Source organism: Callithrix jacchus, chromosome X (genome assembly GCF_049354715.1).
Source record: "Callithrix jacchus isolate 240 chromosome X, calJac240_pri, whole genome shotgun sequence".
In the NCBI taxonomy this organism is placed as follows: Eukaryota; Metazoa; Chordata; class Mammalia; order Primates; family Cebidae; genus Callithrix; species Callithrix jacchus.
Genome location: NC_133524.1, coordinates 18,014,721 through 18,037,837, shown reverse-complemented (window position 1 = coordinate 18,037,837; position 23,117 = coordinate 18,014,721). Strand labels below are relative to the sequence as shown.

The following is a 23,117-nucleotide window of genomic DNA, read 5'->3' as shown; positions in this document are numbered from 1 at the left end:
TGTAGATATTGTTTTGAGAGTGCAGGAGGTTTTCTGGGGAAGCATGTGTAGTCTGGGTTGGCTGAAGTCCATGATCTGTGCAAAGGATTTGTGGGAAATCCATCTGGAAAGGTAAGTTAGGACCCAACTGTAGAGGGTCTGGAGAGTTGGGCTAAGGATTTGAACTTATTTCTTTGCGCAGAATGGAAGAATTGAAGGTTTGGGATCAGAGAGGAGTTTGTATGTCAAAGATTTGCATAGCAAGGTTAATATTTTTCTTAACTGGTTTAGAGGAGCAAATTATCTGAAATACAAAGAATGCCTAAGCTGAAGCAAGAGAGACTTAATTTGGATGGACAGAACCATTTTAGACAGGTCATAAAACAACAGAATACTTTTGATAAAGCTTGTAAAACTATGAAGACAAAGGTAAGATAGACTTGTTTAGGACAAGTCTGGATATGCCTAACTCTTACATAGCAAAGGCAAGGCTTGATCAGTGTTTCTTAATCCCAACTCTGTTGCAAACTAATGGAAACTGAAAATCTTAAATGAACCCACAGAAGGGAAGGATGGGAGAGGATGAATAAGAGAAGACAGGGCTGGGGATAGGAAAGAGAACACAGCAGTGAGAAGGTCTTTATTGCTTGGTCAAGTGCCATTGAAACATCCTTCCCGCCAGCTCTAGTCTTCGATCTTCTCTCCTGGCTAGCTTATCTGTAAATTACTTTGATTTTTCTCAGAAGCTGCTTTCTCATAAGATCCATTTTTTTTCTTCCTGATAGAAAATTGGAGAGTAAACATAGTCATTGTTTATAGCTCTGAGCTATGACTAAGACAGTCTGGGTCCTAGTTTGAGTGACTTCCTTCTTTTCTTTCCCAATAAGGCAGTTGGAATGTCCCCTGCCCTTCAAAGACACCTCCTTGGTAAAAATAAAACTGTGATTTGACATCTTTTTTTTTCATTTTAAAATCCCTGGATTATCAGGCTGTGAAATTACAATGAATCCCTGATATTTTATTCCTGGCTAATTTTATCAAGTCTGGCAAAGAATACAGCTGTAAAGGCAGTATGTTGAAATAAATTCACTGTCGATCCTGATGATGAGAATTTAGGTCTTAGCGTTCCTCTGGAATCAAATCAACTTTTGCCACAGGGGCTCCATCTCATACCAAGTATCTTCATCCACTGCCATTCAGACCATCAGATATCCATCCCACCCCTTGTTCATTCTTATGAGGCTTGGAGAGGAAAACTTGAAACTGCTGGTGTCCTACGTTTGAGGAAGGGTGAACTCCTTGCCTATCTGTCTAGATATCAGAATCTAAGTAGGGACTTGGGCTTCAAGGGTCCCCATGGACCCTATTGCAGGGTGAAAGCAGAAAAAGGAGATGTTTCAACTCAAGTGTCAACCCTGATGAGTAGTGGCTGTGTGGACTCAGTGGAAAACAGTGCTGTAATTAAATAGGAATGTCTGCCTGAGGCTTGCAAAAGAGAAGAGCAGGTGCATGTCCCAAGTATTTGCAGATCCAGGCCTGGACTCAGGGACATGACTAATGAGAACCAATGAGCTGAACATTCCATTCAGCAGGGGGTGAGGTTGAACTGCTATGGCTAACTGATTCCATACTCTGAAAGGGGAATCCATGCTGTGACAGTGTGTATGGATCCAAAGTGCCCAATATCATGACAGCTTTTAATAACCTTAGATCAGATTCTTGGTGACCTTCTAGATTTTGTTATATTAACTAAGCATTTTTTTGGGTGAACTTGCCTTCACCTGAAGCCATATATCCATCAGAAGCACTAGTGGTATATGTGCCAACCCAGAAACTGTGAAATTTCCACAGCTCTGACTCTGTGTGTGTGTGTGTGTGTGTGTGTGTGTGTGTGTGTTTATTTTGAAATAATTTAGACTTGAAGAAAAGTTGTTTGTAAAAATAGCAGAGTTTCCCTGTTACTTGTTATCCAGCTTTTCCTAATGGAAAAGCTTACATAGCCATGGTACATCTGTTGAAAGCAGGACATTAGCATTCATAAATACTATTAACTAATCTATTAACCTTATTTGAATGTTGTCAGTTTCCCATTGATGCCTTTTTCCTTAACCAGGATCCGATCCAGGATTGCACATTGCATTCACTTGTCAAATTTCCTCAGTCCCCTTTAATTGTTTTTTTTTTTTTTTTCTGGACAGAGTCTTGCTCTGTCTGGGCTGGAGTACAGTGGTGCAATCATGGCTCACTGTAGCCTTGACCTTTCAGGCTGAAGCAATCCTCCCACCTCAGCCTCCCGAGTAGCTGGGACCACAGGCATGCACCAACATGCCTGGCTAATTTTTTAAAGTATATTTTGTAGAGACGAGGTCGTGCTATGTTGCCCAGACTGGTCTCGAACTCCTGAGCTCAGGCAATCTTCCCACTTCAGCCTCCCAAAGTGTGGGATTACAGGTGTGAGTCTTTGTTTTTCATGACCTTAACATACCAAAGAGTACTGGTCAATTATTTTATAAAATGTCCTTCAATTGGGGCTTGTCAGATGTTTTCTCATTATTAGATTGAGGTGACATGTTTTTTGACAAGGGTCTCACAGAAGTGTTATCTCAGTGTATCACATCAGGATGCCCATGTACAGGTGTGTTCTCTTACTGGTGATGTTAACTTTGGTCATTTGGTTAAGATGTGGAGGACCAGGTGAACTTCTATGAATTCATAAGAACCTTGGCTCATTTCTGAGCTGTCACAGGAGCTATGTGTGATGGTCAGAGGGAATAACTCAGATGAGCAACTGGGAATCATCACAGACAGAACCATCCAGGAGGCTGATTGGGATGGGGATGATGCAATATCTTTCACAGGGTGTTTTAAGTTTTTGCAGAAGGTAGACGTAGAACAGAAAATTAACATTTGATTTCTTGACTAAAGTACTGAGACTAAACTGTTCCTTGCTCGCTAGTATTTAACAACTGGAACTTGAGAGTTCTCCTGTCCACCAGCCCCACCTCTACCCCATCATGCTCCATCTCCCAAAATGCTACTACCGATGCATGACAACTCCAGATGTGCTCCGTCAACACAAGCCTGCCTTTGATGCAAACACGGCATTACAGAATAGTACACCCAGTCTATTTCTCTTCAGTCTGCACTCACTAGTTCTCCATTTCTAAATGTTATCTCCACTTTTCTGCTGCTGACACCACATGTCCATCCAGTCTAAGAAAGTGAGAGAGGGAACCGTGCCAAGCTCTTTAATTGGACTAATTGTAGACTTCCGCATGCCCCTTCTACCTTGTCCATATATCCTTTGCTTCCTGCTTCTGTCACCCAACAGAGGTGTGAATGCAGTAACTCCACTTGGTCTTTTAGTCTCCCTGCTTTTATCAACTCCCTCAAATCCACTCTGTTCCATGTGGCACCCCAAGCTGTGCCTATCGAATATATTTCTGATTTAGCAAGAAAGTTCTGTGGTCTGAAAGTTTTTATTTACCTTCACTCATAAATGAGCCTCTGGGATGTTGTCTCCCTGGTAGCTTTTCAGGAACCAACAACTCTCAGAAGAATGTGACCATCTCTTGGTCCCCTGCATTCTACCATCAAAGGGCTTCTTGAGATGCTTTTCTTTTTAAAAATATTTTAACTTTTAAAATTTTTTAAGAGATAGGGTCTCCCTCTGTCACCCAGGCTGGAATGCAGTGGTGCCATCATGGCTTGCTGCAACCTCCAACTCCTGGGCTTGAGCCATCCTCCTGTGTCAGCCTCCTGAGTAGCTGGGACTGCAGGCACGTGCCACTGCACCTAGTGGAAATGCTCTTCTTGAAAAGTGAGACGTGTAGAGCCAAGTGTTCTAGGTGGCTTGCCCAGATAATTCTCTCTCTTTGGCCTGTGATTCTCCACACACATATCTACATGGCTACTCTTGTTAGTGCAGTGTTGGTTCTTCAGAAAATAGCCATATGCCTGCTGATTTGCTTAGTTTGGGGACACATCACCACCACAATATCTGCTCTGACAATATGCCTGGGGGCTTTCTCATGGTTTTTTGAACAAGGAGCGGGGGCACCCTATTGAACCTCCTGCATTCATACCTCTGCAGCATGGTTTATGCCTCAATGTTATGTGCACTGGAATGCTTTCCACTTCACATTTCCAAATAGATTACTGTTAAGGAAATTCATAATTGATCCTGTCTGAGATTTAAAGATTGTCCTCAGTGTCTTGAAGGATTTTACACATAGCTATAGTCAGCACCTAATGGAAGTCTAAAGCATCGATTGTATTGTAGCATCAGCTGCCTGGTTATATTGGCTTCCTGGCTCTTCATGTAGATGACTGCTAATTCCTTAGAAACATGGAGTCTGGCATTTGTGGCCAATCTGAGGTGGAATGATAGGCCTCTGAGCAAGCCAGTGCAGCATCTTTGCTAGAGTCAGCTTAGTTTAGACTTCATTTAATAAGATAATCAGGTTGTTGTCATCCTAACATCTGTCTGTTTAATTCTTTTCATTCATAAAGCTGCCCTTGGTGAACTTTCTCTGACTCATTGCTTACTTCTTTGCTTAGGAAGGAAAATGTACACACGACTCTTTTTAATTTTTTTGAGACAGAGTTTTGCTCTATCACCCAGGCTGGAGTGCAGTGGCACGATCTCAGCTCACTGCAGCCCCCTCCTCCTGGGCTCAAGCCATCTTTCCACCTCAGCCTCCCGAGCAGCTGGGACTACAGGTGTATGCCACCATGCCTGGATACTTTTTCTTTTCTTTCTTTTTTTTGTATAGATGGGAGTCTCACTGTTGCCTAGGCTGGTCTCGAACTCCTGAGCTCAAGTGATCCACCCACCTCAGCCTCCCAAAATGTTGGGATTGCAGGTATGGGCCACCACCACACCTGACACACACAATTATTCAGGAAGGGAATGGCTGAAGAATACCACCTTAAAGGGATGGGGAAGAGGTGGAGAGCAGGGGAGTGGCCCGGTGGGATGACTCAAGTGTGAATGAATGAGGAATTCCTTTTAAAGTATCATTTTGACTTTGTGATCAAGTGATGTAATATAGGAATTGTATGAAAGAAAAGAATTATCTAACAGTCATCTGGTACCTCAAAGGCTCTTTGACTGGCATATCTGGTGTGGTGGCTCACACCTATAATCCCAGCACTTTGGGCGGCTAAGGCGGGCGGATCACGAGGTCAAGAGATCGAGACCATCCTGGCCAACATGGTGAAACCCCGTCTCCACTAAAATTACAAAAATTAGCTGGGCATGCTGGTGTGTGCCTGTAGTCCCAGCTACTCAGGAGGCTGAGGTAGGAGAATTGCTTGAACTTGGGAGGCGGAGGTTGCAGTGAGCCGAGATTGCGCCACTGCACTTCAGCCTGGTGACAGAGTGAGACTTCATCTAAAAAAAAAAAAAAAATTCCTAAGTGTATGACTTTCCCCTTTTGGTTGTATAGCAAGCTGTTTTTGTTTGTGTTAGACTGCCACCACACCCAGCTAATTTTGTATTTTTATTAGAGATGAGGCTGGTTTCAAATGAACTCCTGACTACAAGTGATCTGCCTGCCTCAACCTCCTAAAGTGTTGGAACTATAGGCATGAAGCAAGGTGTTTTAATCCACAGTTATGCCTTACTGTTACATTTAAAATTATATTCATTAATCTATCAACAAATATTTGTGGTTAAAAGGAAACAAAAATACTACTTTCCAAAATTATTAAAGGTTAGCTATTTTCTTCCATACCTCTTTCAGGATGATTGTTATTCATTTGTAGTGTAGTGAGGTTTATTTGGTGCTGTTTGTTTTCCATTTGAGGTTCTCCTTACATGCTGGTTGATGATAATTATTTATTTATGGGGGAATATGTAAAACATTACCTGTGCTATAACCCAAAAAATATACTCAAGAGAAATGCCACTCCCAATTGAACCTGCCACCACCATCCCATTCCCTCAGTCTTTCCTTTCTGTACGGTCAACTTCATTATAATGCATGTCTTGAAAATTCAAGTTTGTTCCAATGTGATTGATATCAATGTGATTGATATGGATTCAAGTTTGTTCTAATGTGATTGATTGTTCCAATGTGATTGATATCTTAGATATCATGTGAATACCTAAGATACCTGATGTATTCATGTTTGAGCATAATGTGAGACTCTCTAGATGAACATAGCAACTGCACACAGCTGAACTGAGCTGCGTAAGAGTACATAACACACATACACATCAAACATCTATCAGCCCCCTCAGTTCACTCCATGTATTAGAAGCCATACCTGCCCACACCTTGTGTTATGACCTTCCCTCCAGTTTCAGGCACCCTTCCTTCCAGTCCTTCCCAGTAACTCACAAGCTGGCTATGGACCTTCCGATGCCCAATCTCCAGACAACTCCAGGACTTTTTCTTGGTCGAGTGCCAATTTATTGCAGTATTTGTGTATTTCTTAACCATTTACAATGTGTAAAACTGTGCTACTGTATTTTATTAGGTTCCTATTTGTGTGTGTGTGTGTGTGTGTGTGTGTGTGTGTTGTCATGGAAGAAATTTTTGAGTGTTGTGCCCCTAACTCCATTTTCTCCATAAGCCCTTTGGTTTTTATTGTGCAATTTTTCATAGTGTGGAGATTTTTAGGGATGCATATGTTGTGTCACAGCAGAATGGACTCTTTTATGCAAATAAGTGGATACTTGTATATTTTCTTATATAGTTCTAGTTCACTTATGACAGGGGTACATTCTGAGAAATACTTCCTCAGGCAATTTTCTTGTACAAACATCCTAGAGTGTACTTACACAAACCTAGAAAGTACAGCCTACTACCGAGGTTATATGGTAAAGCCTATTGCTCCTAGGCTACAAACCTGTATAGAATGTTACTGTACTGAATACAGTAGGCAATTATAAAACAATGTGAAGTATTTGTGTATCTAAACACAGGTAAATATAGAAAAGGTACAGCAAAAATATGACATTATAATTGTATGGACCCAACAGACCATATGCAGTCTGTTGTTGACAGAAACATTGTTATGTGCTATGTGACTATACACCCTTCTTTCTAACATGAAGGGTGGCATACTGTAGACACTCTTTGGGGCTTTGCCTTTTTCAATTAAGAGTATGTCTTAGAAATCACTACTTATCAGTTCATAAAGATCCTCCTCCTCCTTTTACTCCATCACTCTTCTATGTATACGTATATGGGTTGTTTTCAACATCTTGTAATTGTTAACAATGCTGAAAGAAATAACCTTTTTGTATTAGTGGAGGTGTATCTTTAATAGAATTGCTGAGGCAAAGGTAAGTGCATATGTAGTTTGGTTAGATATTGCCAAATTCCCCTCCAGAAATGTTGGACCAAGTTTGAATTTCCACCAGCAATGGATGACAGTGCTTGTTTCTCCAGTTTCACTAACAGAATACATTGTTATATTGTTGAATTTTTGCCAGTCTAATAGGTAATATGTGGAATCTCAGTGTCATTTGCATTTATTTTTTTCCCCTTATTTTAAGACTGAGTCTCCTCTATCACCCAGGCTGGAGTGCAGTGGTGTGATCACAGCTCACTGCAGCCTCAACTTCCCCAAGCTCAGGTGATCCTCCCACCTCAGCCTCCTGAGTAGCTGGGACTACAGGCACGCACCATCAGGTCCAGCTAATTTTTGTATTTCTTTGTAGAGATGGGGTTTCACCATGTCACTCAGGCTGGTCTCAAACTCCTGGGCTCAACTGATTCTCCCACCTGAGCCTCCCAAAATACTGAAATTACAGGCATGCGTCACTGCTTCCAGCCTGCGTTTCTAATTAAGAGTGAGTTTAAACAATTTTTCTTAAATTTAAGAAACATGTTTATATTTTTTCTGAATTGTCTGTTCACATATTTTCCTCAATTTTTCTTTCACGGTTTTGCTCTTTTCTTTATCCCTCAATTTTTAAGAGGTATTTATCAATTAGAGGTAATAGCCCTTTTTCTGTTACACATATCTTCCCCTAGTTTTTCAGTTGTCTTTTTATTTCCTTTACAGTGTTTGGGCATGCAAAAACATTTACTGTTTCAATTTATCTTTTCTTTTCTTGCCTCTGTATTTTTAGCCAGAGTTAGAAAGTGTTTCCCTGGACAGAAGTCAAAGAATAGTTCATGCATATTTTCTTCTAGTACTTGTATGGTTTCATTTTTTAGGTTTAGTCCGTGATCTATTTGGAGTTTACTAGTGTGTGTGGTGGTATGCATCCCATTAAATGATTCCCAACTAGAGGTGTTTTTGTCCCCTCAGGGAACATGGTACAGTGTCTGGAGACATTTTGGGTTGTCACAAGTGAGGGGAGGTGCTAAGGATGCTGGCAAACATTGCACAATACACAAGATGATCCCCATAGCAAAAAATTATTTGGCCCAAAATGTCAACAGTGCTGAGGTGGAGAAACACTGATTAAATTTTTCCTTTTACCAAATGGCTACTCAGTTGTTCCAGCATCAATAAAAAACTCTGTCTCTTGCCTCAGAGATTTGTGATGTTGCCTTTATTGAATGTTTTTATAAATACTCTGGTCTCTTTCTGGACTTTATGTTTTATTCTACTGAAACATTTGTCTACTCATGTACCGTACCACACTATTGTAGTTATAGAGGCTTTAAATATGTCTTAATGTCTGGTAGGGCTACATTTTCTTTTTCAGTGTTTTCCTGGCTAGTCTTATATGTTTGTTTTTCCATAAGTATGTAACTCCGTAAAATAAAGCTTATTGGTATTTTAATTGAAATTGTGTTAAACTTATAAAGTAACTTAGAGAGAACTGATTTGTTTGTAGTGTTGAATCATTCTATCCAAGAACAGGGGATGTCTTTCTATTTGAAAAAGTCTAATTTTGTGTCTTTAAGGAGTGCTTTGATGTTTTTCTCTTATAAATTTTACACATTTATGGTAAATTAAGTATTTAGTCTTCTTTGTTATTTCTGTAAATGGGGTTTTCTCTAACATTAGCTTTTTTAATTGGCTATTATTTGTGTAAAGGTAGGGTACTGACTTTTGTGTGTTTATATCTTGCTGCCTTACTGAATTCTTTTATTACTTGAGTTAGTTTTATCATTGATTCTTGAGGATTTTCCTGATATACTATCATATTATTTTCAGATATAGGTTTACTTCTTATCAATTTTTATGATTCTAATTGATTTATCTTATCATCACATTGGTTAATATCTCTAGTACAATGCTAAATAGTGGGAGAGATAGTGAGCATTTTTGCCTTTTTAGTAGAAATGCCTCTAGTGTTTCCATAGATATAAATATATATTATATATATACATATCCATATATATTATATATATTCCATAAATACACACATATATATGGAAACACTAGAGACATTTCTATTTAAAAATAGATATTGAATTTTGTTTAAAGCTTAGCCAGCATGCAAGGAGCTAACCATATGGGTTTTTCCCTCCTAAGTCTGTTAATATGATATATGATACTAATAGATTACCTAATATTGAACCAACCTTCCATTCCTGGAATAAATCCCATTTAGTCACAGTATATGAATCTCTTAATGTGATGTTATATTCTGTTTGTTAATGTTGGATTTAGTATTTTTGAATTAGTAATCATGAGCGATATTGGTCTGTAGGTGTTTTTCTTTTTTTATGGACTGTCTTTATCAGTTTAGGTATCAATGTTATACTTGCTTTATAAAAGAAATAGGGAAGTTTTACTTCATTTTCAATGCTCTTAAACAATTTATAGAGCATTGGGAGCATCTTGACATTGAAGATTTAGTAGAATTCCTCTGGGAAACCATCTAGGCCTGATGTTTTTTAGTGGCATAGTTCCTTAATAACTTCTGGTACTTCCATGGAAGTCAGTCTGTTTAAGCTTACTAACTCTAATGAGGTCAATTCTGGTAATTTTTGTTCTTGTAGGAAATTATCCATTTCATCTAGGTTTTCAAATTTATTTGCATAGAGGTCTGCAAATAGTCTTTTATAATTTTTAAAATTTCCTTTGTTTCAGTGGTATTTTTTCCTGTCATTGCTTGTTTTATTTGTGCTTTCTCTCTCTTTTTCTTGGTCATTTTTTAAAAAATAATCAGGACCTAATTAATAAATTAAAATCCTGTGTGTGTTTCATGTGTAGAGCAAATAGTTGGGTTTGCTTAGTGAGTCAAATTGAAAAGTTTTTAAATAGGCCCATTAAGCTCACTCATATTCATTGATATGACTAAACTCTGATAAATGTTATAATTATTTGTATTTTGTTATATTTATTATGTTTCTTCCTCCGTAAGATGTATCATCTTCTCTCTTTATATAAAACAATTTTTTTGGTATTTAGGAAGATTGGTATTCTTTTTTTGCTAGTAGTCTTCTTTGTTCTTATAGCATTCTAATGTCCTTAGTTTCCTGTTTTGTTATTCAAGCTTTTACAATCTGATTGACTAGTTCTTATTGGTATCCTTTAACAGCCACTTTTTGCCTAGACAGTAATCAATTAGCTTATTCTATGTTCTTCTTTACCTCTCCCTTCTCTCATTTTTAGTTTTATCATTCTCTGTTATCACAACATTTAACATTGCACATTAGTTTTCTATCTTCCTCTCCACTATAGTTTTTAGATCTACATTTACATGTATTAAAATGTATGCTACCCATACTTTTGCTAACATTTCCCAAGTTATTTGTTGGTTGGATGAAGGAATTCTACCAGAGGATGAAGCTGGTCCTCTGGTAGATTTCTCACAAAGGACTCGTGGGTGCAAAATTCTCTAAGTTCCTGTATGTTGAAAATTGGTTTTCTATACTTGAAGAACAGCATGGTTGGATATAAAACCCTTGCTTTGTATATTCTTTCATTGCTCTTTTGCAATCACTCTATGTGGATCTGCTAATCTATCTCTTATTCATTTGTGTGGCTTTGGAGTGTTTCACAAGATCCCTAGTTTAATGGCACCGTCTTCTGTCTGTTTGTCGAAGTTTAAATATTTTAGTGTGTTTGTTTGTTTTGATGGTGAGGGAGGAGTTGAAAGAGTCGCACAACTCCTGCATGTCCTTGAATATTTTGGTTTTATTTTGCCCTGCGGGGTCCTAGAAATTTTCTTTTTCCTCTTTTCTCCTTCACTCCTAATTGCGCAAGGGCAGATCTCCCTTCCTGTTTGTCTGTAGTCTCCCCTAGAAGCTTTACATACGGAAGACTGCTCCTGTAAAATACGCATACTTTTAGGTCCCTTTTTGCAGTTTGTGTCTATCTGAAAAAATTTGTACTATTTTTAGACTTAGGGCAGACAATTTTTCTGGTGGTAGTTTTAGATCAATTTTAGGACCCATTGCTAGTTTGTCTTTTCCATGTAGCTTTCTGAATCTGCCCTACCTCACCTTGTAAGAAGAGGAAACACGCTGACAGTTGGTGTTTTCTCTCTTTTTACTTAACAGTTAATTTGATGTTTGGGAATTCTCTGTCCCCAAGTTATGCTGATGGTGTATTTTTTTGTGTAGTTTTATTTTCCCCTTCTTGTTATATATCATTTTTGGAGGAAATACAGGGAGATGGGGACCTAGGGTATCACCATTATTGTCAGCTACCTGGAAGTCTCAGTGTATATTTTGATCCACCAAAAAAAACTATCTATTCGACTGCCTCAAACAGGCATCTTTCTAGCCATCAGCACTGTAACTCGTCTAATAGTCTTTGAACACATAAAAGTAATGTTTCTTACCAAAAAAGGCTGTGTGGACTACTTCTAATGGTTAGTACCAAGAGGGAAAACACATAGTTGGATTTGCAAGGAACAGGCTACCTGTTACAGCTCTGACAAACACTCATGTTTTGATACCCATTTGCCATTCTCAATTTGACCACAGCCTAGACAAGGAAGAAAAATTCCCCAGAAAGTCTGCCTAGAGGCAAATGAGTTTCAGTAGCGTAACTGGGTTTTTGTTTAGTACACAAACATACTTCACTGGGGACCCTTTCCTCTCCCTACCTTTCCCTAAATAATCAGTATTCTGACGATTAACAAGTCAGGCTGCATCCAAGAGCTCAGTCATGTGGCCAGAAGTTGATTCCAGGCAATTTCTCTTTCATATTGCCCTTGGAAACACTTTTACTATAAAATTTTATATTTGGTTCCTAGCCAGGCCCAAATAACTCTTTAGATCCTTTACCAGCCTAAAGCTGCATGCTCTGTGGTACGTTAAAGAAAAGATTGAGATGCTATGTGCAAATGTTGATTTCGTGAAGTTTGTTTTGATATCTTCTCTGTAGCTCAGGTCCACACTTCATGTCCCAAATAAATGATCTTTAATTAATCTCTGGCTATAGAATTTCAGAATCCAGCAGGATGTAATAGATACCTTTTTTTTTTTTAGGAAGCCTTTCCCTGAAATGATCTCCTTTGCCACCCCTGATGAGTAAGGACTCCTAGATGGGCTTTAATTAGAGATACTCCTTGAATATTCAGCTAACAGAGGGTTTAGGGTTTTATGCTAAATTGTCCTGTTTCCTGTGAGTTACCCCAGACAACTTTTGGTACAAATTACACGTCAAGAAATCAAGCGTCCCCTCTTCTCACTTGTAGGAGTTATGAGGTTACTTTGGAGCCACACCAGATGCCACCAGACAGATGACACTTTGTCCCTTGAAATTCTAAAATATCCCATGGCACCCTTAGGAGTTCAGTGCAGCACCCTAAGGCACCTAAGCACACAGTTTGGGAATCACAGATATACAACCTTCCAGCCGTTTCCCCCTATGCATATGTATATGTACACATATATATATGCTCATTGACATTTTTTGAGATTATACTATACACAGATTTATAAACTATGTAAAAAACCCTGATAATAATATACACAGATTTATAAACTATGTAAAAATCCCTGATAATCATATATACATTTTTCCATGTCATTAAATATTCTCCTCTAACACTAGTTTTGATTTTGTATTATATCCTACAGATATATCAGTATTCATTAAACTAAGTCCCTATTGATGAACATTTGGGACATATTTGTGATTAATTTTCCTATTGTAAACAGTGCTTTGATGAACACCCTAGTGAATAAATCTTTGCATACACTGACTATTGCCTTGGGGTAAATTCCTAGATGTAAAATTGCTGGATCAAAGATTATAAATATTTAGAGTTTTGCCCTCTAGAAAGAGTATAACAATTTACACTTCCTCTTATATGTGAGTATATGTATAGGCTCTTCATTTGATGGTAAGAATTTTATTATAAACTATTTTGAATATAGGATCATATTCAGGTATTTTAGATACTAATCTATCTCTTATTCATTTGTATGGCTTTGGAGTGTTTCGCAAGATCCCTGTGCTGGGCACTTACACAAATACACATACATCATTTAATCTTATTTATAAAATATCATGTTAAGCCTCCTTAACAACCTTGTAAAGCTGAAATTATCCTCATTTTACAGATAAAGAGACTGGGAGTCAGAAAGATACAATAGCTTTTTCCAAGTCACACATCCAAAAAGTTGTAGTGCTGGGATTTAAACACGTTTAGACCTATGATCTTATCACCGTATTATAGATACTTCAGGGACTTGATTGGCTAATAATAATAATAACATCTGATGTTTATATAGTGCTTATGTGTGAGGTACTGTTTACATGTATTATCACGTTCAATTATCATGCCAAGTCTATGAGGTACTATCTAGTCCTATGCCTGAGACACTGAAATGACTAACTTGCCAGGGTCATACAGCTTGCAAGTGGTAGAGCTGGTATTCAAAGTCAGGCAGTTTAGCTTCATGGTCCATGCCATTAATGACCAAGGTACAGTATAATAACCTGCAGAGTTGCAGAAAACTGTTCATCAATCTCATTATGTATGTTTTCTTAAAGGAAGAAAAGCGTGGCTTCACGAAATCTCATACATGAAAGGAGAGTTGTTGTCTAAGAAAATGTCTATCCAGCAATTTGACTACAAATTGCCTGTCCCTATACCTGCAGCCATCTTTCTTTCAGCAATACATAGTCTTGTAAGCTTGAACCATGTTCTATCCAAGTCTAAGGGATATAACTCGAATGAAAATCTTCTAATCATTGTAGTGACCCAAACTCTTGAACAAATAAAACAGTTAAAATTACTTAGAAATACTAAATATTATAATTTGAGATGGACGAACTTACTGAAGTTTACCTAAGTGTAATCCAGAGTCTTCTCTTATTGGTGTGTGTTGGGTAAATAAATGAAGTACTCTCGTTGCTATTCATCATTTTAAGCATTTTCCTATAGTCTTACTTTAGTATTTAGACATTATTAAAAATTATGCAGATTATGAGAAAAGGTTATATTTTTATGTCATTTCTGTAAATGCTCAAAATTCTTCTCTTTCACCTCCTCCCTTCCAAGAAAACCAACTTAAATAGCCATAAAACATGTTATAATGAATGGGAAAAATGTTTTTAGTATTTTTATGCAGAAAATGCCTCATTAAAAGCAAAGGCTTCAGCAAGCACATTTGAGCTGCATAAGAACTTCTGCTTTATGACAAATGCCTAGCATGTGAAACTGGTCTAGATGAAGAACTAGAAAGCCCTAAGAGGCCCTTATCTCCTTTACTTATCCTTGGGCTGCAGTGCAGCAATGTAGTGAGTGCGACGTGGCACTCAGTCAGCACTTGATGCGCACTGAAGGACCTACCTGCAGTCCAGCTACAAATAGGAAAAATGTTTTTATATTTCGTTCACTATCATTCAAGTTTTTATCTGGATATGGCATATCATGTGGATTCATTTAGATGAAGTCTGGTTTTGGCTGGATGTTTGGCATCATGTGACCCAAATATTTTGTATCTATCTTGCATATTGTAAAAGCCTTAACGGTGCACAATTTGGAGTCACACATGCAAATTTAATTTCTTTTTTCTTTTTTTTTTTTTTTTAGAGACGGAGTTTCGCTCTTGTTACCCAGACTGGAGTGCAATGGCGCGATCTCGGCTCACTGCAGCCTCCGCCTCCTGGGTTCAGGCAATTCTCCTGCCTAAGCCTCCCAAGTAGCTGGGATTATAGGCACGTGCCACCATACCCAGCTAATTTTTTGTATCTTTAGTAGAGACGGGGTTTCACCATTTTGACCAAGATGGTCTCGATCTCATGACCTCTTGATCCACCCGCCTCGGCCTCCCAAAGTGCTGGGATTACAGGCTTGAGCCACCGCGCCCGGCCGCAAATTTAATTTCTATTAAAAACCTTAACTCAAACCCACACTGTTTTAACTTCTTTAGATTTCGGGTATTGAGCCAGAATGACAAGACAGCAGGATTGCAGACATTCAGGCAGGCAATGTGGACTGATTTGGTCACAAAAGCCATAGTCCTTCACTTCAGTGATGCTTGCTCAGAGGCACAAAGTGCTCCCTTGTCCCCACTGAAGCCCCAAAAGGCACATCTATGGTGATGTGTTTATAGCAGCTGATAGTGTTTGCAGGTGTTCTGAGCTGGGCTCAGCTTCATCATCTGTGACCGGTGCTTGAGGGCTTGGGCTGAGTTGTAGCCACATCCATCTGGTCAGGGCTGAAAGCCCCAGAGGCGATGACATCACTATGATACTAAGTTACCCCAGAGAACTAGCCTCCTTTAGAGAATGGGAAAGCATGAAATGATGACATGATTACTCTTCAAATGGTAATTTTTCACATCACTTAAGTTTTTTCCCAGATCACCCCACCAAGTCAGCCATATTGTCATTTGGCTAGTAATAACAGTAGTGGCAGTTGTGGTTGACATTTCTTGAGGTCTTACTCTGTATCAGTCAATCACTGAGCTAAGCACTTTAAATGCCTTATCTCATTTAATCCTCTAGCCCTATAAACTAGATGCTATTAATATCCCTATATTACAGATGAGGGAACTGAGGGCAAAGAACATAAGTAACCTAACCTGAATCTTTCAGCTTGCAAGCAGAAGAACCAAGGTTTGAAGTACATATTTTTTTTCCTGATTTTAGTGTGCAACTATTCTTGCTTTACTGCATTGTGCAGCCAGTGAACTAAAAACTATGTCTGTATTCCAAAAAAGAGGTATTTCTTTCAGGAATGAAAGGAGGGGAAATTAATTTGTTCCCAAATGCCCATGATCTGAGCTCTTAGCCAGCCCCACCTCCCTCACTGAGAGGCAGGAAACTGACTCCCAGACAAACTGCTGTTTCCTGAGGAGCAAGCACAGGGCTGCAGGTTGCCACCATGCTTACCGTTAAGAAGTGACGGTCCTTAACCTCACGCCTCCTCTGGCTGTGAGCTGGAGGGTAGGGTGGCAGTGGAGGTGCTGCGATGGAAAGGGGGGCAGCTGCTCTCTGCTCACGGCGATCACTCCGGCTCCGGTGTTCTGAGAAGGAGAAAAAGTAGTAATACTGAAATACACTTGGTATTTTCTATTTCTCTTCCCCCCTTGGGAGTATTAGCAAAAGGCTGTTAAAAAAAAAAGTGGGTTTTAATTATTTTAGCTAATTTGTATACCAAATCAGATTTTCAGAATGATTTTTAACTGAACTTTCACTTACTATTAATATGACATTGGAGGCATATACTTCAGTGGGTCCATCTCATAATCTGTACAAGAGGGCTCACTTCTGAGTTCAGTGTGACTTATTTCACAACAACATAAGCAACAAAAACAATGACAACAAAAGTTGAGAACATAGTGGAAGATTTGCTGCCATTACTACTGGAGTAGAAAGAAAGCACAGACACACCAGAGCTGCCCGGTCCACCCACCAGAGCTGGCTCTAACTGGCTCAGGGGAGCTGATTGCTACATATTCAGGAATTCGTAGCATTTATGTTACAAATGAGTCCATTTTTCTTTTTTTTTTTTCCTTGTCTTACTGCATTTTAGGTTTTGGGGTACATGTGAAGAACATGCAAGATTGTTGCATAGGTACACACATGGCAGTATGATTTGCTGCCTTCCTCCCATCACCTATTTCTGGCATTTCTCCCCATGCTGTGAGTCCATTTTTCAACCATTGGTACCTGGAAATAAGTTTCATTGAAAGTATTTACATCACATGTTTATTGAGTGACTAAAAGAGTGAATTAATGCTTTCATTAAAATTATAATGTATTCTATTTCTCTGTATTTTAAATGGGTTGTGGTGGGTACCCTTACTGCCATGGGCTTTTCTAGGTCCTGTTACTCATTTCTGACAGGCCTCCTCGATGCTGGCCCCATTTTCTTTGCTCCATTCAATGTGCTGCCCGCTAAACTAGGAACTGAGCACTCGAGCTTTCTGATTTCTATCCATGTCTGACTTGGCTGTCCGTGTGCCTCGCTGCCTGAACGTAGTGTCTGTGTCAAAAAGATGTGATAGTATTCCCCATCTCCCTTTGCTTGGGATTCTTCTGACAAATGTTGGCTCCCATAAGCAATCAGCGCAAAGTTTTCAAAACCATGTAGGTAGTCTTTGCTAAACTGCCTCCAAAGTCAATGTTTATCAGAAGACTGTTTAAGAAAAATGTCTTCCTTGTTAAAGTGCCCACCTCCATCTTTCTGCAAGCAAACAGTGGGCTTTTCTAAATGGGTAGCATAAGGAAAAGTGTTTACATTCTTAAATTCATACAGAAGAGTTGCTTATAGGTGTTACTGGTTAGGAAGAAGTGAAAGGACGGGAGGAGTTGGAAGGGAGACATCAACTTAATTTCCCATTCAATTGCTACCCTCCCACACAATCTTAAATATCTTTCTTTGCCCTAGGCTGGGAGTAGCCTGGCTAGATTAATGGCTTCCTAATAATACCGTTTTCCGGTGCTGAGGTAGGGAGAACATTAGTCCACTAGAGCCTGAAACTGCAGTGGAATCTTGCTCATTATTCCCTTAAACCAATGAAACTTATGCTCCAGCCTGAAACTTGAAAGGAAATTAAATATAATTATCTATTTATAGTTGCTTATGAATCTTTCTCTCCATGTTTTATGAACATAAATGATAGCATCACATAAAGTCATTACTGGTTCTGAGCATTAAAGAATTACTTTAAAAAGGGGGAAAAAGTAATCAGAGCCTAATAACTTGAAATACATTTAGATGCTACTTCCTCCACAAAGCCCTCCCTGAAGCTCTATGAAATGACTTGGTACCTTTCCTTTTAGCCTCCTATCACTTTATTGAAATTACCTGGTTACTTGGCTATCTCTCTACTAGACCAGGGATTCCTTGTGGGCACCATACTTTATTGCTTTTTGAATCCTAGGTTCTGGAACACTGCCTTGTCTTCAATAAAGTTTGTTGAGGGGTTTGCTATTAAGCAGATCTTGAAGGCAGCCAATTTCTAGGTTTTAATCTTGGTTCCCCAGCTCTGTCCTTACAGTCTCACCTCCAAAAGAAGCACAGAGCTGCTGCCACCACACCCTCATTTGTCTGTGCTTCATTATCCACTCCCTCCTGGTGGAAGCCAGGCTATTCCAGCTGTCCAAATAGAGAACCTACAGGGATGCTCACTGCAGCATTTTCTGAGCATGGCAGTTGTCTTGATAGGTCACTATTATTCATAGCCACCAGATGGCAGAAGTGGATTATGCTGATGAATACAGCACTATACAATTGTGTTTCTTGGATAAGGTTAAAAAAAAGTCACTTTCTAATTTTAATTCTACACTGCATGTTTTTAATTCCATGATGGCTATAATTCTTGTTTATGGCTCTCTGCAGTGCTATTAAAACTACTACACCCAAGATATGCTATTGAGCCAACCGCAAAACAAGCCAGTCTGTGGAGGGTAAAATGCATCTCCACAGTCTTCCTTCCAAACCCCAGGAGGCCCCACATCCCTCTCTCACTGCCCCCAGGAGTAAGTTCAGATAAAACTGATATTGGCACTTGCTGTTCTTCAGTTCTGCTTTAAGTCCAAACCTGACAAAGCAGTGAGATGTGATAGTTTACGAGCAGCTTGGTGTTAGCTGGTGGAATCCATAAAAACCTAATCAGGGATGACTTATTAATAAAATAAAGGGATAAAAATAATGATGCCTAAAGGGCTAATGTTACCAAGCTTTTAGTGATGGGGCCTGAGAAAGGATTTGGTGAGAACAATCAGATTCCTTTATAGTCATCATGTACCCTCAACGTTCAACCAGTTTTCTGCAGAACTTGATTCAATTCCACAAATGTTCATTGAGGACCTACTATATGTCAGCTTCATGCTAAGTGCTTCGAATAAAGAAAATTAATAAGATATCATCTTTGCCCTTGGATTGCTTATAGATTAATGGCTTATTAATACTTGGTTGGTAAAACAGACCCATAGTGGTTGGTTATAAGATTTTTTTAAGTGGCAGTATTAGAGGATGCAGAGGATATTATGGGAAGGGTACCTAATCCAGGCTGCAAAGGAATGGCAAGTGTGGAAGGAAAGATTTTCAGAAGGTGGCTTCAGTTAAAGAAGAACTTTTTAGTCAACTATAAAATTGAAGTGAATGGTAAATATGCCAGAGTTGCTTCTAGAGGATACTGATCATCACTCTTCATTGTAAGCATGACAACGTCTTCTCCTAATAGCCAAGGGAAATTTTTAGAAAAAATTGTTTTAGGGATATTAGGAGGTTAGCTCTTTCATTAAAAGGAAAAAAGATGAAGAAGGCAAAAAGATGAGAATTGAAGGCCACAAGCTATTGAAGGTGAGGATAGGGGAATGGTTTTAAGTTAACCAGTATAAGAAAAGGCTGTATTCCTTTTTTGACTGCTATGAGCCTATCTCCGGCTTTCTCAGGTCTATGAGAGACATGTAAATATCAGTATCTATTTCCATGAGACACAGTATATGGCAAGGAGGAAACGAGCTCTGGCAGGCATTTCAGAGGCCTAGGTTGGGTCCTGGTACCACACCTAACCTATGTGTGACTCTGAGCAAGTTTCCTCACCTTTCTAGGCCTCCATGTGTCCTACTATAGAATTGGGGCATTAGACCAGATCATTGGTTCTCAAGAGAAGCAGAAGAGTCCTCTAGGGGATCATTCTAGTTGTTAAAATGATTGGCTGAGAGCCAAAGATGACAGCCATCCCATAATGCAGAGGATAGTCAATGAAAATGTGTCCCAGGTCTCATACCTACCCTCCAGCCCCTCAGAATGGTTTCTGGCATTTGCATATTTAAATAGATATTATTTTAAATAATTACCTTTTAATTTCTCTTAATTATCATATTTAGACCATAGTGCTACTTTTTCTTATGCGTATGGGTAGGGTATGTTACCCATGGATTTCATTTCAGGGTAGAAAAGGGAGCGTTTCAAAGTACTTGCTACAACAAGAGGGTGTGTTGGGGCTGATGGGACAGAGGACCCCTGGATGGGCCAACCTCCAAGTTGTCTCCTGCAAAAGCCCCCAAGCCCAGGATCTATCACCTCTGCGCAGGGCTTGCAGGCTCTGCCGGGCGTGGTGGTGCAGCTCCTCCACGCAGGGTGGTCTTGTTGCCGGGAGGAAGATGTTCCGCTGTTGGTGCCATGGGGCACGGTAGTACACACTCAGCTTACTCTCAATGTCCAGGTTGGAGACAGCTGCAAGACAAAGAAAGAAACAGGGCATTGTCCATCAGTGGCTTGAAGTTGTGCTTTTGGCCAACCGTGGGGTGGGGAAATGGACAGGAGTAAAGTCTGGGTGGAGAGGAAGTCCAGACTACTACATTCACGTTAAGAACTAACTCAAGACTGGAGAAAGGTTTGGTGTTTATGGTACTGATAGGAACAACCTTTGCCACTGAGCTGAGGCACAGGAGGCTCCCAGACACCAACTGTCTACTTATGACCAGCTAATTTCCTCTCCATACCTTCATTCCTCACCTTTGGCACAGTTGCTCAACACTGACAAGGCCCTGGCCAGCCTGCTTGGGGGTGGAGATGGGAGTCCTGCTTCTGAAAAATGTGGAGGAAAGCCTCAGAGATGAATGGAAAGACTGCCTCAGCTTCAGCCCTTCTGGCTACAGGGCCTCAGAGCTATAGTTCTGCAATCTGCCCCCGCTGTCTGCCTAAACTTTGGCCCATACCTTGCCCTGCCTCTGTCTCTTGTGGCCCCATCCCCAAGGTATCCTTATCACGCCCTCCACCTACCAGCTCCATTGCCTGTCATCTTTCAAAAGCATCACTCAGTTTCTTTGGTTTCACCCAGGGGTAAGCATATGCATTAAAGAAACCATCACAGGGGTAATGAGTATTAAGAAAGGGAAACTGCAGATGCAAGATGAGTTCTTGCAACTCATCCAAGATATCAAGGAAGGAAGGCTTCCTTCCCCCAAACAGCATTTAACCCACTATCATCTTCTTCATGTACACATGGAGCCTAGGATGGAACTCTCCATGAGTTAAAGAGAAACTCTGCTAGAAGCGAATGTTAGGAACCAGAAGGATCTTTACTAAGAACTGGCTGCACAGAGGACCTCACAAGCACCTGGGTAGCCTGTCAGCCTCAGGAATGGTGAGAACTGGCCCAGTCTGCTTTACTCTCCAGACCCACTATCCATATCTAGTCTCCTATCCTGGGCCATCCCACTCCTCCCATCTTCCAATCTCATCTCTTCCCATTCTGGTTCAGCGACAGGGGATTGACTGAAAAATCAGGCTCTCCCTGCATGCAGAAGTCAACTTCTACCCAATGGGGCAGAGGTCATTACCAAAACCAGGAGAGGGGGCTGTGAATTCATGTGCTCATGACAGCTGGGAGAATGGACAGAACAGAAAGTCTGTCTGTGGAAAGAATGGGCAAGAAGCCAAATGGGCAGTCCCAGAAGTAGAGGGACTTCTGAGTATCTCTTCCCTTAGGCTCGTCTCTTCAGGAAGGTGGGAGCCAGGGTACAGGGCTGGGCCAAGATGACTCAGAGGTAGACCAGAAGACTCTTTTCTAGCCCTTTATTCCCTCAGCACTGCTGACCAGAGGCTTAGGGTGGTAACTTTTGACAACACCTCAGAAACCAGGTAAAGTGACCATGGCTCTTCAATTGTTGTGTGGAGAAAAACTGAGCCCTTGCTATTTTTTTTTAATGTTGGTCTGAAGAAAAGACTCATCAGAAGTGCTTGTCAAAAACACAGATTCCTAGGCATCAACCTAGACTCTGAGTCAGAATTTCCGAAAGAGAAGCCTGGTAATCTGTATTATGTGAAAAGTTATGTTTATCATCAGGCAGGTTTGAGAAACACAAAATGTCTTCTATTGATGCCTTAGGATCTTGTGGGAGTGAAAGGAGTTGAGCAACATGAGGGAAGGGAAGAGAATGCTGAAAACAGAAATATCCATCCACTCATGGAACATTTCCAAGTAGCTCTCAGTTTCAGGCATAGCACTAGGTGTTGGAATACAGCACAGAACAAAACACACAGGAATCCCTGCCCTCATAAAGCATTTGTTCTCTGGCTTTGTGCAAAATGGTTTCACTGTGATTCTGCCTGGACACAATAGGTTGGGAGCAATGACACTGGCAGACTCTTCCTGTTTTGGTATTATACAGTTCCATAGGGATAGTCTCAGGCATTAAGACTTTAGAGGCCCTGAACACCAAAAATTTTATAGTCCTCACTCCACCTCCACGTTTCTGCAGTAGGTAATCCCAAATTTCAGAATCAATTGGCACATCATGAAATTAGTGTAAAGATGTTCAGCAAAATTATCTTCCCTCATTATTAAATATTAAATATCAAGTTACCTGAAAAAAAGCATTTTGGTGCTTTGCTGATGTCATAAACACATTTTTACTGTGCTTGTTGGGCAGTCCAATGCTGAGTTTCTGGGCTGCTAAACTCTGCCTGCTGCTTGGGACTGTGAATTCGCAGATGCAAAGAGTAATGCATGAGTTCCAGCATGGGCAGCCTAGTCATGGCTCCTGGGAAGAACCAACCCTCACAATGACAGCCTTCAGGGGCAGGGATCCTCACCTTTTTCTCTCCAAAATCTTTTTCTTTCTCCACTGAGAAGTTATATAGGATTTATGCCACATATTATCAGGCGAGTATTTCACTCATCAGTTGCCACCATGCTGTCTATCTCTTAGACAGGGAAAGGAAGGAAAACTAATGTCTTTGTTCTCAGTGATGTCCTTTGGTCACAGAGCATTAACTAGCATTATGTGTACACTAAAGGTAGGCAGACAGGCACTAACAGAGCTTTTCCAGGGAAAACTTTCCC

General features: G+C 40.0%; 1 protein-coding gene across 5 annotated transcripts in view; it reads right to left on the bottom strand.

Annotated features, from left to right (window-relative positions):
- The window catches only part of NHS (NHS actin remodeling regulator), a 368,567-nt gene that overhangs the window by 28,055 nt on the left and 317,395 nt on the right, over positions 1 to 23,117 (bottom strand). For all 5 annotated transcript variants that reach the window (XM_002762666.6, XM_002762667.6, XM_035288875.3 and 2 more), the window contains exons 2-3: positions 20,351 to 20,503; positions 16,204 to 16,337 (exon numbers count right to left, since the gene is read on the bottom strand). In XM_002762666.6, the coding sequence (XP_002762712.1) occupies positions 16,204 to 16,337; positions 20,351 to 20,503 (287 nt within the window). The remainder of the gene's footprint in view (positions 1 to 16,203; positions 16,338 to 20,350; positions 20,504 to 23,117) is intronic.